Source organism: Equus quagga, chromosome 13 (assembly GCF_021613505.1).
Source record: "Equus quagga isolate Etosha38 chromosome 13, UCLA_HA_Equagga_1.0, whole genome shotgun sequence".
Classification (NCBI taxonomy): Eukaryota; Metazoa; Chordata; class Mammalia; order Perissodactyla; family Equidae; genus Equus; species Equus quagga.
Window position 1 is genome coordinate 74,912,040 of NC_060279.1, and position 18,784 is coordinate 74,930,823.

Sequence of the window (18,784 nt, forward strand, 5' to 3'; positions counted from 1 at the left end):
GCCTGGACCACGGGGTTGAGAAAGAACCCTGATTCCATAGTGTGGCTCGGTGGGAAACAGACACCAAATTGTTTGCTGATATCTTCCAAAGGCAAGGGGGCTGCACGTGCCAAGAATTTTCTATTCTAGCAGTGGACCCTGTGGCTTGCCTGGCGACAGTTTCACAAAGAAACAAAGACCGGCAAAGAAACAAGGTAGATGCAGCTGGCGTAATGGCAGCATTGGTGAAATTAACTGAGAATATTTAACAAATCGATCCAACCTGAGGGTGGTCAGATCCCCTTCTTTGCCTGATCAGTCAGACCTGGTGGCTGATAATCTTATTCCAGTGGTGGGGGATAATAAACCAGCTTTGACGGTTGAGAAGCACTGTTGCATAAGGAAAAGGAATACAGGGATGGTAGCTGAGCTGATGAATTCTGTTTCTCTTAAGCTTCAGTATTTTCTATATATGAATATTCCCACCGGGAACTATTGGTCTACTGCTTTCATCTCTCACCAGGTAGCTCACACTTTGTGGGTCCAGAAGGGTTCAGAATCGGAAGTTGGGGCTCTATATTCATGGAAGAGCAAACTGCTAAGAAAAGTTGTGCTTGGGCAGGTCACCCTGAGCCAAATGAGGTGGCTCACAATTGTCAAAACCAGCAGGCAGACGTGCCTGATTCTGCTCTGACCAGGCTTCCGTCAGTACTTATAATTATGCTCTTTTTAGATTAAATTTTAATTGCAAAAGCAATACATTCTCCCTGTAAAAATGATCAAAACATTACAGATTGGGCCAACATCTTCCCTTGTCACCACCCCTAATCCCTGTCTCCTCTCTCCTTTCTGGGCGTTAGCCGCCATCGCAGTGGAAGTTCACCTCCGTTGACCTTTGATGCATTCATGGACATAAACTGTACCTGCAAAATAGATGTTTAAAGTATTGTGGAATTTTCTATAGGCAAGCAAGTTCACAAAAATGATATCATACTGTGGGTGGCATTCTTCAACCTGATGTTTCACTTAATACTCTGTTTTGGAGTCTTCCATGTCACAGCACATCAGACCTACACCCTGTTTTATTTATTTACTTATTTTTTATTTTTTTAGTTGCGGTAACATTGGGTTATAACATTATATAGCTGTCGGATGTCCATCGTAATATATTTCTAATTCTGTGTAGATTACACCATGTTCACCACCCAAAAACTAATTATAGTCCATCCCCTCACATGTGAGCCTAATCACCCCTTTTGCCCTCCCCGCTTTCCCTGTGGTAACCACCAATCCAATCTCTGTTGCTATGTGTTTGTTTGTCGTTGTTTTTATCTTCTACTTATGAGTGAGATCATACAGTATTTGTCTTTCTCCCTCTGACTAATTTCACTCAGCATAATACCCTCAAGGACCATCCATGTTGTCACAAATGGCTGGATTTCATCATCTCTTATGGCTGAGTAGTACTCCATTGTGTGCATACACCACATCTTCTTTATCCATTCGTCCCTTGATGGGCACCTAGGTTGCTTCCAAGTCTCGGCTATTGTGTGTAATGCTGCAGTGAACATAGGGATGCATGGATCTTTATGCCTTTGCGTTTTCAAGTTCCCCTGTCTGTTTTAAACTGCTGCAAAATATTTTATAGCATAGGGAGACCATCATTTTATCAATTCCTCTATTGTAGGATGGTTAAGTTGTTTCCAAATTTTTCATCATGATGGATAATCCAGCCCATGAATATCCTTGCAAAAACCCCTTGTTGACATGCATGTGTGTTTCCCGTGGGCAGATACCAAGAGGGTGAATGCATTTTTTTTTTTTTTACTAGTTGGTGCTCAGTTATCCTCAAAAGTGGCTACACCAATTCCCCTTCCTATCAGCTGTGTCTGAGCAAGACATGTTATCTAACACCCTTATCAACCCCTGACATAATCAAGGAGTCCACATGTCATCCCTTGTCTTTATATCGTCTTTATACCGCAAGTGCCTAAGACAGAGGGGGCTCAGTTAGCATTGCCTCCTGCTCCCTTTAAGTAGAATACCTTTTCCCGTTGAGGTCCCTGTCTTTCATCTTGCTTACACCTACTCACTCCATAGGTGTCGGTACCAGGGACCTTTCCCGAACCCCAGGTGAGATGAGGTTGTTCTCTCAGTAGCCATAACAGTCTCTTAATGCACTGACATGCTTTGTTAGTCTAACCTTTTTATATGCTCTCTCTCCTACCCATCTCTGCGGGACACCAGAGAATGTGCCTTTTTTGTACCTCTATTTCCCCAACACCTGGCCCAGGGCCCCCCACGTAGTAGGCATTCAATAAGAGCTTTCAAAATGAAGGCCGTTGTTAAGGAGCCTCATCCACAATGGAATGAAACCCTGTGAAAAGGAACAGCATATAAGCAGAAGGAAAGATTAAGCTGTCAATCTGCTGAACAGCAAAGATTTCTTTATATCAGGTCTTTTAACATGATGGGGGCAGCAGGGAGAAAAGCTAAGATATAACAGAGCTCGGGAAATGCTTTGCGTTTTTAATTTGAAAAGTGATTGCCACACCACTCCATTGCTATTGCCTGGATTTCGGGGAAGGTTCTGCCTGTCACTGTCACCCGCGTGACCATCTCCCGCCCTTCTGTCCTGCCTCCGCAGGGACCACGGTGATGCGAATGACAGCCTTTGACGCGGATGATCCAGCCACAGATAATGCCCTCCTGCGGTATAATATCCGTCAGCAGACTCCTGACAAGCCGTCTCCCAACATGTTCTACATCGATCCTGAGAAAGGAGACATTGTCACCGTCGTGTCACCTGCGCTGCTGGACCGGGAGGTGAGCTGAAAGGCACTCATCTTCTTTTTCAGGAGAACCGAATGCGGCTGTCCCACGAGGAAAGATGGGGGGCTTCAGTCAAGGCGCTTTATACGGTGGAGGCGGAAATGAGATATTTACACATGACTGGGTAGGGAATATCTATTAAGGGAAATGGGGTATTATGTGAACCCAAAAACCACCCACTATGAAACGTCATATCCGTTAGAATCGTTTGTATTCATTCAACCCGATGCCTCTGTTTCTTCACTGACCACTTATTCTTGAGGCCCCAGTGATTCCGCAGGCTACCTCTCCTTACCTTCCTGCAGGGAGGGATGGGGAGGGATGAAGGAAGCGCAGGGACAGGGGTGGGGAAGAGTATGGCTTTGAGCAAGATCACATCACAGACTCAGGTGGCTCCCACCTATTTCTTTTCTTTCTCAAACCCTCTCCTGCGCGCACCACTGCTTTCCCCCGAAAACTCTCTCTTCCTCCAGCCTCCGCTCTTCTCCCACTAGGCCGTCTCTGTGAAGCCTCATGCATCTTCTAGGTCAGATGTCACAAGCTGGTGACCCCTGGACCCCAGTCGGTCCACACTCTTGCTCTTTGGTTTTGCCTAGGATGTTTTAAAGTTTTCACGTGAGTTGCCATGTCAAAATACTTAGATTTCATATTCCTTTTTAAAAAATTCCAACTTTCAGAACTTCTGAAAATCAGAAATTCTTGAAATGGGCCCAATTTCCACATGTGGACAGTTGGTCACATCGGATGTGACAGTCAGATGGAGCTGGTGGCAGCTGTCCCATTTAGGTGGGGCACGTGCTGCTGCCCCACTGAAGTCGCTTCCTACGCGGGTCCCCTGGCCCTGACCTTTCCCCTGAGTTCTGGGTCCACCCTGTAGCTCACCACAGGCTACCATCAGTAGGAGAGCCTCTTGGCCCTTCAAACACAGCATACTAAACCGACGTGGGGATTCCTGTCACTCCATCACCTCCTCTGCCCACCCCATATCTGCTCCCAGCTTGGAATTCCTTGTTCTTGACATGACATCATCCCACAGGTGTTTCCCCCTGCAGTCACCCTGGACCTTCTGCAAGGACCATCTGCCCTGGTAACTGCTGGGTTTCCCCAGTGGGCTCTGTGCATCTTCCCTGCAGTGTTTTCGGTTAAACAAATCCCTGGGTCAGAAATGCCTTCTCCTCTCCTTTCTGCTTTCTACGCCGCAGCTTCTCACAAGATTCTGGGTTAGATCCACCCCCTCTGAGAAGCCATCTTCCTCCACCTGCGTTTTCCGTGGTCTTGTTCTTCCTCCAAACTCTGACTGCACTTACCTGTAGCCATCACATGGCACTTGCCATTCGCCCCTTTAAGATGCCATTTGTCTCTTTAGAGAATATCCCAAGGGCACGCGGGGAGGGCAAAGGGGGTAAAGGGGCACATGTGTATGGTGGCGGATGGAAACGACTTTTGGTGGTGAACACAATGCAGTCTATGCAGAAGCTGAAATATAATGATGTACACCTGAAATTTACACAACGTTATAAACCAATGTGGCCTCAAAAAAAAAAATGTCTCCCCTTCTTCTTGGTCTAGACCTGTAGTGTCCAACGTAGTAACCACTGGTCACATGTAGTTATTCAAATTTTAGTTTACATTGATTGAAATTAAAATGTAAAAATCAGTTTCTTGGTCAGACGAGCCACATTTCAAGTGCTAGGTAGCCACGTGTCGTTAGTGGTTAGTGGCCCCTGTTTGGCCACCACAGGTGTAGAATATGGCCATCATCGCAGAAAGTTCTGTTGGGCAGCACCAGCCTCCGCTACAAATTTCTCAAGAACAGAGACTGTGATCATATGCATGTTTGTATCCCCACTGCCTAGCACAGTTTGAGCACTCCTCAAAATCCTAATTATGTGTTTTTGGCGTATAGGCAAGAACGAGTTGGAAATGACACTAACATTCTACACTTGGTGGGCGGTCCACAGTAGCTAGAAATGGGAAATTAATGGAAGGTGGAGAGGATGGAATTTGCTCTGAAACTGAGGTTGCCACTTGGAAAATGTAGTTGTTTCTGGTTAAAAATAGGAAAGCAGGGAAAAAAAGAACATATCAGTCCATTTCCTTCATTTTGTCTCCCATCCTCTTTCCAGCCCTCCCCTTTTTATAACTGTCTGGCTTCCATATTATCTTCCCCGGAGGAAAGTCATGTCTTTCCAACTCTCTGTTTATTCCCCACCCCTCATGCATGCACACACACACACACACACACACACACACCAGCTTCCCTATAACTTCTATTTGTCCCAAAGGTCCTCGCAAATTCTTCATACAAGGGAAAGATTAAGTGCAGTAATTTCTCTATCTCAGCTTCTCTTTTTACTGATAGAAAATGCTTTCTAAGTCTCTATTTATAAACCAATGTGATAATATACTGGATTATTCAGCTCTTAAGGTTTATTTTGAGGACAAATATGTTTCAAGCTCATGATCTTTTCATTTGGATTTTTCTTAAGTTGCAGTAAGTATATAATTATGGGAGTTGAATTAAGCATTTCTAGCCACAAAACATCAACAGCTCCAAAAAAAAAGACAGATAAACATAACTTAACCGAAATTGGAAAATCAATGAAAACGAATGAAAAGTGTCACTCCCCTGGGAGGGTTTCCAGAGTTCAGTGCTGACCCAGCAACATCGGTGGGACCTGAAGAAGTGCCCCTGGGTTTAGACAAGGCTTGTCTGTTGGCTGATGCAGAGGGAAGCTTCTCTTCGGCAAGTTTCCTGACCTGGGAAGACATGACTCCACGTTCCTCATCTTTAAAGGGACAGAGCCTGCACAGCACCCCCCAATCGGTGTTTTCCCGTTTGTAATGTTCTCACCTCCCTGCGCCTTTCCTACAAGTCACGTGAATGTGACGGGATCCTGCAGCAGGATGTGGAATTCTTTGTCATTCTTTCTGGAGACCTTCTGAGGAGGCATCTTGTCTTAGGTGTAGTTTTAAAAGTCTACGTATTGACCATCTGGGCAGAACACTTAAAACAGATTTACACACCATTCACTTTTAAGAAAATATTCCATTGGGACCCTACAAACTTGGATATGATTCAAACCAATATTAAGTTGAGTTACCCCGTGTTCACTCACAGTATCTCACGTGTGTTTGAGCACTGAATATTCTGAGTGTAAATAAATCAGTTGAGGTCCCGTTCTAGGGCAGGGGCTGCTGAGACCGTACAAACAGTTTGCCCCCGCTGGCCCCCACTTTGTTGGGAGTGGAGGCTCCGGAAACCCGCTGGTTGACATGAGCTCAACTATGATCAGATGAACATTTTTCATTTTGCTTTTCCATTTAGTACCTTTCCTTTCATGGGTACTTTCCCAAAGAGGACCCCGGCGGGGGTGTTTGCCTAAGAGAGAGATAACATAGGGCTTCAGGGGAGGTGGCAAGCACTGTTTTCTTTGAACCTACCTATTCCACTTCCCTGCCTTTCACATATTTACTTTGTAATGCAGCTTGTCAATGAGGACAGTCAAGGACGCCCATAAACGATCTTTAATATGTTGCCATTTTGTTGTTGCCCTTTCTTCTTGCCACCCTCACTCCCCAGGATGTCTCAAGTGGGGCCAACTGTGGGAGGTGTACCCATTTGATCTGCTCCTCTCCACTCTCCAAAGAGGAAAGGGATTGTGTCCAGGTGGATCCCTGATGTATTTCCAGTCCTTAGCACATGAGAAGTGCTCAAAAAATTGACTGTTGACGATGAAAGGAAGGATGTGTAGGAGAGGCAGGCAGCATGAAATGTATGATACCTCTGTGTGCACAAGCCACTGTTTGGTGGGGCAATCTCCTTTCATTTCCTGGTGTGTTTGGGGTGGTGCAGCCTCTGGACCCAGCATGCACACACAGAGCTGGGAGCGAGACCACCCGTCTCTCACCCACTCTGGGCAATGTAAAAATGCTAGATGGCAGCTCACCCACTTTCTCCATCTTCTGAGAACTCATAACTGACTCCCTTCTTTCCCTCCCAACCATGATCAGCAGCTGACATGGCCCATTCAACCGGCCGACATTGCCCAGAAGATGCCATCCAGTGGGTGGTTTGTGAGAGAGTTCTCCCTAAGAAGTTCCTTCTCCACTGAGCCATGACCTTGGGGAGAAACCAGGACTATGGTTGGAAATGAGATGGACAGTGGAAGTGACAGTAGGTCAGTTCCTGGTTCCCACTATGTCCAAGGCTAACCTATACTGTGGCCGCCCCCAGAACTGGTGCATTTATAGTCACTGTGATTCATGAGTCCTCTGGGGCAGCACGGTTGGCTGAGCTCCTGCTTTGGACAGTGGACCCCCTAAAGATGTGCAGCCTGGAAAAGAGGGGCTCAGAGGGAACACGAGGACTGTTGTCATGTTTAGGGAGGACTGGCTTTTGGAAAGAGGGAGTGGATTTGTTCTGCTTGGTCCCCAAGTGGTGAGAAGTGGCATCAAGTAGGACAGTGGTTCTTACACTTTGCTGAGGGGCTTTGGAAATCCTGGTGCTCGGGCTGAGACCTGGATCCATAAAGTCAGGGTCTCAGGTGGTAGGGACACAGGCATCAGTAGTTTAAAAAGAAAACAAAACCCAGGTGATTCAAATGTGCAGTGAGTTGGAGAAGCCCCACCTTTGGAGACCATGTTTCAGTGGACTTAGGAGATGGGATTGGGGTCAGAATCCTGGCCCCGTCATTTATTTGGTTTCTGACCTAGGTGAGTGTAGTCATTTCCTAGGGCTGCTGTAACAAAGTACCACAAACCAGGTGGCTGAAAACAATGGAAATTTATTCCCTCACAGCTCTGGAAGTCAGGAGTCTGAAATCAAGGTGTCAGTAGGACCAGGCTCCCTCTGAAGGCTCTAGAGGAGGATCCTTCCTTGCCTCTTCTAGATTCTGGTGGATGCCAGCAATCCTTGGCATTGCTTGCCTTATAGACACTTCACTCCAACCTCTGCCTCCATCTTCACATGTCCTTCTTCTGACTGTGTGTCTTCACATTGTCTTTCCTCTGTGCATGTCTGTGCCTTCTTATAAGACACCAGTCCTATCAGATTAGGACCCACCCTAATGACCTCATCTTTACTTGATCACATCTGCAAAGACCTTATTTCCGAATAAGGTCACATTCACAGGTGCTGGGGGTTAGGACTTCAAAATATCTTTTGGGGGGAACACAGTTCAACCCATCACAGTGAGTTATTTGTATACCTTAGTTATTCATCTATAAAATGGGAATTACAGCACCTACTTCAAGTGGGTTGTTGGTGAGGATCAGGTGTGTCAAAATACGTAAAGCATATTGTCTATTCTAAATAAACAGAAGCTATCATCATTATCATTATCAGTTGTAGTAGTAAATTACAAGAGTGGTAGTGAGTTCCCCATTGTGGAATGTATTCAAGCATAACTGCCCTTGATAGGATGTCACAGAAGGGATTCAGTTAACCCAAAAGGTTATGTCCTTAATGTCTTTTCCAACCTTGAGACTATAGTTATTAAAAAACATTTATTGAATACCTTTGATGTGCAATTTGCTCTGTAAGATGCTGCCTGGGAGTGTCAATTCCTCACCTGGCCAGCTGTGTGAACTTGGGCAAATCATTTAACCTCTCTGAACCCATTTCCTCATCAGTAATGACTATGATAATGACATCTGCACCACCAACTATGTCACCTTTTCGAGATGTACACAGTGTCCTTTCCTTTTTCAAATAGCAAAGCATTGTACAATCATCACTATTTTTCATACTTCCTATGGCTGCTGATAACCCAGGCTCCAGTCCCCATCATCTCCTGCTGAGAGCTTTACATATTGTTTCTACCCACGTGTCACAGACGGACGGAGAGTCTCCCCAGATTGCACAGGCCCACTTCCCTTTGTTCTGTGAATCATACCTCTTCCCTTTTGCTCATGCTGGGCTGGGTTTTACTGCAGTTCCCCAGATTCACAGCTGAGTCATGAGAGCAGCTGCAAGGACCATTTATTGCCCTTCCCTTGTCGTAAGCTTGGTGTTAATAGTCCTCAAGTTTCACTGGAAACACGGTGCGTTTTCCGTTACAAGCTTGTCTGTTTACTTCTCTGAAACCATACCAGAACACACATTTCCTGAAGAAAGAGATCTTGGATCCTTGTCCCATCTCTGTATTCCCATTGCCGAACATAGTGCTGGGGACATAACAAGCACTCAGTAAAGATTTGTTGAATGGATAGATGGATGCATGCATGCAAGGCTGGCTGAATGAACGGATGGATGGAACACCTATGTTCCTTCAGTTTGTATTTAGGACTAAATAGCTCACAGATGATCTCAGAACTTACTGCAAGGTCCACATCCTAGCAGGGGTATATAAACAGAGGAAAGGATTATCTTTTAGTTGAGCTCTCAGTCTTGCCCTTGTGTAATCATCCCGTCGTCTAATGTATTCATCTTATGCCAACCTTGTGTCAGGAGCTAGACTAGGCACTAAGAAATCTCTTGGTGAATAGGATGGGCATGAGGGTCTGGGTGTCTTGTTTAAATGTTTAGGGAAACGTTTAGAGAAAATAAGAGCCGTATATCCTACTAAACGAAATGGGTCCATTTGGGGCACTGTTTTATTCTTTTCCATAACCATACTCAGCCCCTCATTCTGACAGTTCTGTCTATGTTTTTAAGCTATGTCTGGCTGCACTACAAAATAAAATCAGATAAAGGCCGCTACCATTTGATCAATGGTTTATTTAGTTGATCATTTGGCCACTAGACTGAAATTCATCAGCTGGAATCTGCCAACTTTTCTGAACATAGCCACAATTTGCAACTGCTCACCGTAGCTAATGGTCAGTTTAGAGAGTTTGTTTTTCTTTTTTTTTCTTTTACTGCAAATGGAAACAGTTTCCAAAAGAGGCCCTTAAGATGTGATCTTAACACTTGCACTGTGAGAGTACCATTAGTCTTTTTAAGGAGTCTGAGCTGATTTTTGAGCTGAAGTTTGAGCTTATTACGTATTATCTAAGGAAAGAGATAGCCTGCCCATAAAAATGTACATACAATAAAAGATATTAGGACTGTGAATGTAATTTATTTTCTGTTTTCAGCTGGTAAAAGATCTGAAACTTTATAATGCCCCCAATTTTTAGGCCAAATGAGGCAAATGAGAGCATTTCCTTCCTTCTCTCCATGGTAAGTGTTACATAAGGACTTATTTTTAGATTTATGTGCATTTATTTGCTGTGAGAGATTAAGGAGTCCTTGGGTATGTCAGAGAAGGAAACTGGAGAATGCTGGGGGGAGCTCCAACGCAAAATCCTCAATGAAATTGGATGTGTACCTGCGAGTCAAAAGACAACGGTGCGTTTGGTCAAGATGATCCCAGTTAAAATATTGTCACGTACTAAAGAAATCTATGAAAATGATGATATCAAGTCAAACTGCCTGAAAAAAAATCATCATCCTAATAAGGAATAGCATTTTCCCCATGCCTTGAATAAAAGTGAGACGTAATCGTCATACTCTCAGGAAAATAATTATTTTGAGGCTGCTCTGATCTAATGCTAATACTTTTCTCATTATCATCATGTTTAAAACATTGGCAGTAATTACACACAGTTCAATCATGCTGTCGGGAATATTCTTTCTTTGTTTTGGTAGGTGGGACCAGAATTATTTAGTTAGTAGCATCTTTCCATTTCTGTGAGTTATTTACTCATAAATATTTTTGTTGGGATAATTTCCTCCATCTTTTTTTTTTTTGGTATCACTTGCTGCTGAGAAAACAGAGGGGGGAAAACATAGATGTAAATAAATTGTCTTATTTTTTTTAATAATGCATCATCCTTGCAAATGAAACACAGATGGTGAACCACCTATGCGAATCGCACTTGCTCTGTTGTGTCAGCAAATAAAATAGAATGAGACATTCAGAAGGCACGATGCTCAGCCCTGGGGTCTGAAATTCAGTTGCAATCAATCAGGCAGGCCTCTTGCTGACGGCAATGGCGTTAGAGACAGGGATGGCAGGGTCTTACCTTGCGGCCTCCTTCACTTCTCCACTTGGGATCAATTCTAGGAGGAGAGCTTAAGGAGTCTCAGAAGTCTACTGGTGACCCCAACCATGTCCCCCATACCTCCAAGGTTGGCCTCTCAACCCATGAAAGCTAGGGCTGTGTCTAGTTGCCTACATGACCTCAACTTAACTGAACCCTGGTCTGAGGGGCGTGGGCCAGGGGCACGGGTACTGACTCTAGACTCGATGGATTCACAGTCTGCCTCTCCCTCTCATCAGCTGTGAGAACTCGGGCAGGTCACTCTACCCCTGTAAGCCTCAGTTTCTTCATCTGCCATCATGAGGATAATCATAGTCCCTATCTCATAGCTCCACCAGGAAGATGAATGAAGACGTGTCAAGCACGTAGCATGGTGCTTAACTTATCCATAGGCACCCTATAAATATTAGTTGATACCAGTTGTTCTCATGATAGACAATGAGACTGAAGAAGGAGCACGAAGATGGGATTTCGCTCTCCAGCAAGAAGTACGTTTACATCCTGCCCACACAGCAGGGCATCAGGCAGGCTTTTAAAGTTCAGTGAATCACCGAGGTAATCTAGCTGCCAAAACTCAGGGACAGATGTTGACACATGTATTGAGCACCTACCAGTATCTGCTGAACCCATGACACTGTGCTGGACATCGGGGATGCAAAGATGGAGCTGCCCGGTAAGGAAGGAAAGCAGACATGTCAACAGCAAACAGACACAAAGATGTGCTGTTTGAACTAAGCCTTGAAGGATGAACGGAAACCTGAGAGGAAGAAGTTGAGGGAAGAGCATCACGGGGAGAGGAACAGCATGGGCAAAGTCATGGCAGGTTCATATGTTACTTGAAGAGAGACAAGGGAGTTGAGGGTGTCCTGTAGAGAGATACCAGAGAAGAGCAGGGAGCTGGTACAAGATTGCAAAGGGTTTGGAATGTCATCCTAAGGATTATGGATATATCCTACTGTAAATGTAAGCCCATCAACCATATTTAAACATTATACACAGCTCTGCTAAGCACAGTGTTCCCAGAGCTGTGACTTGGGGAGAAAGCAGGGATAAGCTAAAGAAGGGATGGTCAGTGGCAAAGCAGAGCCATTGTGGAGGCAGCCTTGAGAATGCTTGGTGAGTGGAGCTGCTTCCCAGAGATTTCTAGCCTGATCCGGGGGAGAGACGGGGAGCTACCACTGGAATCTAAGTTCCTGGGCTTGTTCAATAGATTGTTTAAAACAACAGCCTATTTTGTATTCTTTGTTCTTAGACATCTTAAGTATTAGACAATCAGTGGCTACTTGGCACGTGTTGAATCAAGAGCACTTTGTCATTAAGAGTGATTCATTTTTTCGGATTTGACAAGTGTTTAGCTCTCTAAGCTTTTTCTTTCTTTCTTTCTCTTTTTGTTTTTATACAGTAAAAATAACGGAAAATGAAGGGTAATGATGAATCGAGAGCGCCTCTGTTTTTCTGTCATTTCAAATCTCTCCATCTTATGTGAAGTACCCTAAAAAGCTGAAGAAGTTTTTCTTTTTTGGAAAAAGTTCCTTTAGAGAGTAGTTTATTTCCCTTTATTAGCCAAGAACTTTCAGTAGCACGTTAAGACAGGTGTCTTCCTTGACAGACTTTCCAGCTATTGAATTTACGTAACATCATTCTCAATCCCATCCCTGTTAATAGTCCCGCTCGGAGAGAGAACCTCCAATTTAGAAAGAAGGTCTAGTTCAGTTCTGGCTTCAGACTGATGGAGAAAATAGGCAAAAGCTTTGCTCCTAACGTATTGAGAACAGCCTCATTTAAGGAGGAAAAAGCTAGTTGGGAGTCTTTGGAAAGTAGCTATTTTTCATACTTAACTTTAATATGCTCAGCTTCCAGCCCGGACCTGGATTCTTCCAACAGCAGGCGGATGCTTCCTCTGCAAAGCACTTCAAGGGAAGGTGACCAGAAGCTGGAACCCTTAGATCAGGGCAAGCTGGCAGTAGACCATTTTAAGGCATGATGACATCTCAAAATGCATGGGATCCACATTCTTTCAGTTTTGTTTTAAGGGAGTATTTCGTTTGCTGTACTTTTCCAGAGGATAAAAGTTCACTGATAATATTACTTGGTGTTCTAAAGGCACAATCAGCTTTATTGGATATACGGCACTGTGATGTCACATTCGACAGTGAAAGGACTTTATATTATAGGATCATCTATTAGATTAGACATCAGCAAACTTTTTCTCGAAGGGTCAGATAGTAAATATTTTAGGTTTTCGTCGATTCTGTGTAGGAACCACTCTGATCTGAAAGAATGCTGGTGGAAAAAGAGGCAAAATTGAGAATATTATAGGCACTTATGTAACCCATTTAAAATATAACCGTTGAAAAATGTACAAAGCATTTTTAGCTCATGAGCCATCAAAAAACAGACAGCATCTGGATTTGGCCCACAGGCCATCATTGTCCAGCCCTGATCTATTAAATCTTTGGTCAAAATGATCAATTAGTAGCAGTTTCATCTATTGATTGTTGCATGTTTACACGTGTCTCTATCTGAGGTCCACTCTCAAAATATTAAATCACATTTACTAATCATCACCTTGAAGTTGGATCATAGGGAGTGGAAGTAGGTCATGAATAACAGGTCTGGTTTCATTCTTTCAGCAGAACCATCTGTTTCCCCCGTGATTAAGAAACAGATAACCTCAGATACTTGGTAATTAATTCTAACCCCAAAATTTGGTTACCGTAATTAAAGCAGCAAGTTCAATCTAGAAATAGTAAAACAGAAAATGCTGTGTAGACATAGACTAAGTACTGGATGAAACCACTTTGAAATGAATACTTTTTGTTATGTCAGAGCCCTGATGGCAGGAAGGATAGGGTGCGAGAGGACCCAGAGGAGGGAGAGAAGACTTTCCAGGTGAGGGAGCTCTTCCGTGAGCAGAGTGTGGAACCCAGACGGAATTGTTCACACCCGCGTGGCTAGGAAAGGGGGAATCAGAGGACGGGGCTCTCATCCTGTCTCTCCAGGATCTGAAGGAGTGTCTAAAGGAAAACAGATTTTTCTAGAATCACCAGGAGACAAAAACAGACGTGCTGGACCAGACTTGGGTTACTTCCGGAAGGTGTCTCAGACCTCTCAATGCCCTTTTCTGTCCTACTGAACTTGAGAGTAGGGCTATGACGCTAAAGAAACTGAAATGACATTTTGGAGCACATACTGGGTCACGATGTGTCAATCACTGTCCTAAATACTTTACGTTTAATTGCATCTTGATAACAACTAACGAGGTAGGGAAAGGACTCCTGGTTGGAGATGGAGACCCCTGAGGTCACTGAGATGTGAACCTTTATCAGCTCATCTCCTAAGCCCAGGCGTGTTTTCCCTCCCACTATATGAACCAACCTTCTTGATATTTATTTGGATGGCAACCTCACAGAGGAGATAGACTTTGAAACTTCTTTTCAACACAAGATAACAAAACACAGCAAAGGTTTGAGGCAATTTTTGTTCTAACCAGGCTGTGGGCCTCGATGCCTGCCATGGTACCAGTCAGGTGGCCTTGTTCCAGGTTGCTGAGCCCAGGGGGCTCCTATAGCTCGGTGTGAAAAGGCTATGGAGAAAAGACTCTCTCTGGCCCTAGTGTGGAAATACAAATCAAGCCAATTTGTTTGGATATTTTGGCAATAAGAATCCAATGGTTTTTTAAAAATTTCCTTTGTATTCTCTGACCCGGCAATTCCATATAATCAAATATGTGTGTAAACATCCAGCAATGGGGGTTTTTGTTGAATCTTTGTTTAAAGAACCAAACTAAGTCTCCAACCATTGGGGATTTGTTTGATAAATTATGGTATATTCCTACACTGGGATTCCGTTAAATCATGTGAAATGGCGTAGGGAAAGAACAGTTAATGACATGGGAAGTTGTTCGTAGTATGTTAACAAGTGGTTTGCAAAATACTGCACAAGCTATGGTTTTGTTTTCTTTATATATGTACACCGTCTTATTCCCTTTGGGCTGCTAGAACAAAATACCATAGATTGGATGGCATAAACAACAGAAATTTATTTCTCGTACTTCCAGAGGGTGGAAGTCCAAGATCAAGGTACTGGCCGACTCAGTTCTTGGTGAAGGCCCCAGATGACCGCCTTCTTGCTGTGTCTTCCTGTGGCAGCGAGAGGAAGCTCTGAGCTCATCCTCTTTTTATAAGGACACTGATGCCATCATAAGGTCCCACCCTCAAGTCCTTATCTAAATCTAAGTGCCTCCCAAAGACCCCACCTCCTAATACCATCCCATTCAGGGGTAGGTCTTCACTATACGCCTTTTAGAGGAACAGAAACATTCAGTCTGTAACACACGTCATCGTTGTCCATGATGTGAAAGGATTTGTGCAAATGTGTTAGGAGGGTCATCCTAGGACTACAAGTGATCTTAATTTTCTTGTAGTGCCGTGTCTAAAATGACAGTCTTCTGATCCAAGTGCTTGAGTTCAGATTTCAGCTCCACCCCTTACCACCTCTGCAATACTGGGAACCACAGTAGCTTGAACCACTGGGAGCCATAGTTACGATTTCCATGTCATTAAATATTCTTCTCCCACATCATTTTTAATGCTTCTAGAACACTCCATCGTATGGAAGTTGCATGATATAGAGAACAAACCAATAAACCCCTTGTGGTTGGAACTGTACCTCGGTTTCTTCATCTGTAAAGTGGGCTCATAATGGTGCCTCCCTCAGAGGCTTGTTGTGAAGATTAAATGAATTAATAAGCACATTTTTAGAAGAGTAACAGGTATAGATCGGCTATTGCTGTTACTGGTATTTGCTGGTTTGGGTGCAGTGACCATGTATTTATTTTTGTAATAAAAATACAATTCTGTTCATCATTTTAAAAAGCAGTTGTATCACGGCCCTGAGGACAGGGGATTCAAGGTTAGGACACCACACCACGATGGATGGAGGACAACAGGACTGTCACCTTTGAGTGGAGAGACTGGTTTCTACGTGAGCCGGTTTATTGGTTGACGAAACGGTGGGAGTCATATCAGGCATCATGGCCTCCACCAATATTGCTAAAATCACAGGCAACGCATTCCAAATGTCAGAAAAGAATGTTTTTAGGGCGAATTGAGGTAAATCTTGTCAAAACCTCCCCACTTGAAACGATAAGCATTCTCATTTCTTGAAGCGACGCGGCCGTGGCAGTGGCTCCCCTCGTCTGAGCGCACACTGACCAGCTGCTCGCTTTTCCTGTTGCCAATTCCAGCAGGCAGCATAATAGACATATTGTGGTGTGTCTCTGCGTTTTTAAGACAGCTTTGGGAAATGAATTTTATTTTGACCTTTGCAGAGAACAGCTGTAGAAATGACTGTTGAAATTCAATGAATGGCATCTCTATTTATGGACCTCAAAAGTAGGAACCAAAATTAAATTCCTTTAGATAGTCTCTCCTGTGTCTCCTGAATTGTTTTGCAGATTTTCTTGTCTCCATATAAGACTCCCTGGGCCCTAATTCTAGTTTTCTGTCTCCTTGGGCTCTGGATTTCTGGATTCAGGAAGAATTGACACTTCTCTATTCTAACCTCTTCTTCCTGTTAGATTATCTAACATATGTGAGGGAGTGTGTGTCCTACCTGCGTGGGACAGCCACAGTACAGAGACAATGCCAGCGCCACCTTCTGGAGTGGCTCCCTTAGTTCTCATCAAGGGCACAGTAGAGCCTATTGGTTCTGCTTTGGTTTCATAAACCCAACCTTACAGAGGCTCCCCAGGGAGGGTGGTTCTTGGCATCCTGTGGAGCTCTGTACATTGTAGGTGCTCCATATATGTTGATGAGAATGACCACATCCCCATCAGTGAAGCAAAGGGTATAAGGTGAGGCATCGATTCATTCAGGTAAATGCTGTAGTGTTGGGGTGCTAAGAGTTCATGAAGAGCGCCCTTTCGTCCCCTCCCAAACTAGAACCCCCTAAGGAATAAGACAAAGGACAACTGGAGACCAAACCGTAGGCTTGGTTACCCATGAAGCTGATTGATGGAGAGGGCCGTGAGTCTGTGGCCAAAGAAACTTGTTAATACTTCACACTCTAATTGGAGACGTGGTCCCACCCAGTCCTGGGCAGAGTGGCACAACCACAAGCCACACCACCTGGGTGACACCCACCCCAGGAATCCTTTGTGCAGCCTGACAGGAGGGGCAGAGCCTGGGGCAGAGAGAAAGAGGAGAGGCAGAGCGGGGGAGAAAAAGAGAGTGAGACAGGATGACTGGGAGAGACCTAGCTGGGGACACGCCAACTCACAGTCCGATGCCTCCATCCCTTCCCCTGGGTGGAGTGGGGGCAGGAAGAAGTGGCAGGGCAGCCCCTAGCCCATAAGCCACCTTTGCACAAGGGAGGAAAAGGCACCCATTCCTCTGAATGGACACGGGACACTGGGGAAGAGCCCAGAGTGTACCCCAGCTCCAGTCCGTCCACAAAGAAACCTGAGGATGGAAAATGGAGCTTCTAACCAAACCTTAGTTCCTCTCTTCCGAGGGCTCGCTAGGTGTGAAGAACTTTGGAGGGGTTTCTAGAGCCCAGCACACAGCAAATTTCCTGTTAAAGAGACAGAAAAGGGTTAACACCATCAGAAAGCACTCAACGTGCTTAATGTCTCTACCATTGACTGGCAGAGGGGGACAGCCAAGGCTTTGCTGACAGCTTCTTTTGTTGTGGGGGTGGAAAACCAGCCAGATGTTTATGCCTTGGCCTTGGAGTTCTCTGCTCTGGCAGGACGGGACCCTGCCCGCGGAGCTGTGTCCATTCTGAGTACAGCATGGCCATCTGCTGTGGCTGCTGGGCGGGGAATAACAGCCTCATCCTCCACCAGACGCCCAGATGCAGCTCCGGCCCTCACGGCAGCTGGTGTTAGAGCAGATAACGAAACCACCTGGTCTCCCTGGGTGACAAGAGTAGTGGCTTCGAAGAATGTTTTTCTTAAGTAACATTTGTTTATAGTGGTGTTTTTAAAAATAGGAAATATATTCATACAAATAAGCAATTAGTGTCCTGCCAGATAAGTCCCATGGTGACGTGTGAGTGTAAGTTGTAAAGAGAAAAATCAGCCTCAAATAAAGCTCAAGATTTCCTGCCTTAAAATCTCCCTTCTCTGTAAAAAAAAAAAAATCCTGTAACTTTCCCTGGTGCCAGGGTCCTTATCAGAGGACTGTGGACAGAATCCGGGGGGCAGGACGGGAACCTAGATAAGAAAAACACATCTTGATTTTGTGCTTTCTTCCGCTGGGAGTGTAGGCAAGCCAGGACAGTGTTAGCTGTTCCCGTGACTATTAAAAGTCAAAGTCACAGATATTTGCAGATCACGTTGGAGTGGGTGAAGGTAAATCAAAAAGTGGCCCCGCTCTCTACTGCTTTGAAATTAATGTTCTTATTAGATTTAACACTAGACCTTGTTATGGATGAGTTAATAAAGAACACATGTACTACCACATCAGTTTTTCTACTATTTTGATAATTATTTATATAATTGTCTTCCATTGTCATCCTGTGTATTTATTTTATGTATTTAAAAACGTATTATGAGAAGGGGTCCGCAAGCTTCATCAGATTGCTAAAGGTGCCCACGGCACAAAAATTTTAAGACTCCGGCTTGGAGGAACCAGGAGAAGCTCCATTTCCCTTGCTTAAAGCTGTCTCTCCCCCAGGGGAGCCCAGATCTATTGCGCATGCTCCTGCCCTCCCTCTCACTAGACACAGATACTCTCGATGGCCACTCTGTGCCTTTGCCTTCCTTGTGTCTACCTATCAGAGAGCCCACACATAATGGGGCCCCAGGAACACTTCAGTACATGACCTTTTAAAGATTCTCTGAATTGATGGAAGAGGAAATGAGGAAATTCATCAGACTGTGAATTTTTAAATTTGGGTTTGTGTGGCCCCCAGATGAATTCATTGATTTAGTCCAACA

The 18,784-nt window shown here is 44.5% G+C and overlaps 1 protein-coding gene across 1 annotated transcript in view; it reads left to right on the forward strand.

The window, feature by feature from the left end:
• Positions 1–18,784, forward strand: part of CDH13 (cadherin 13) — a 985,922-nt gene that overhangs the window by 744,699 nt on the left and 222,439 nt on the right. Inside the window, exon 7 of the mRNA XM_046683164.1 lies at positions 2,627–2,805. Coding sequence (XP_046539120.1) covers positions 2,627–2,805 — 179 coding nt within the window. The remainder of the gene's footprint in view (positions 1–2,626; positions 2,806–18,784) is intronic.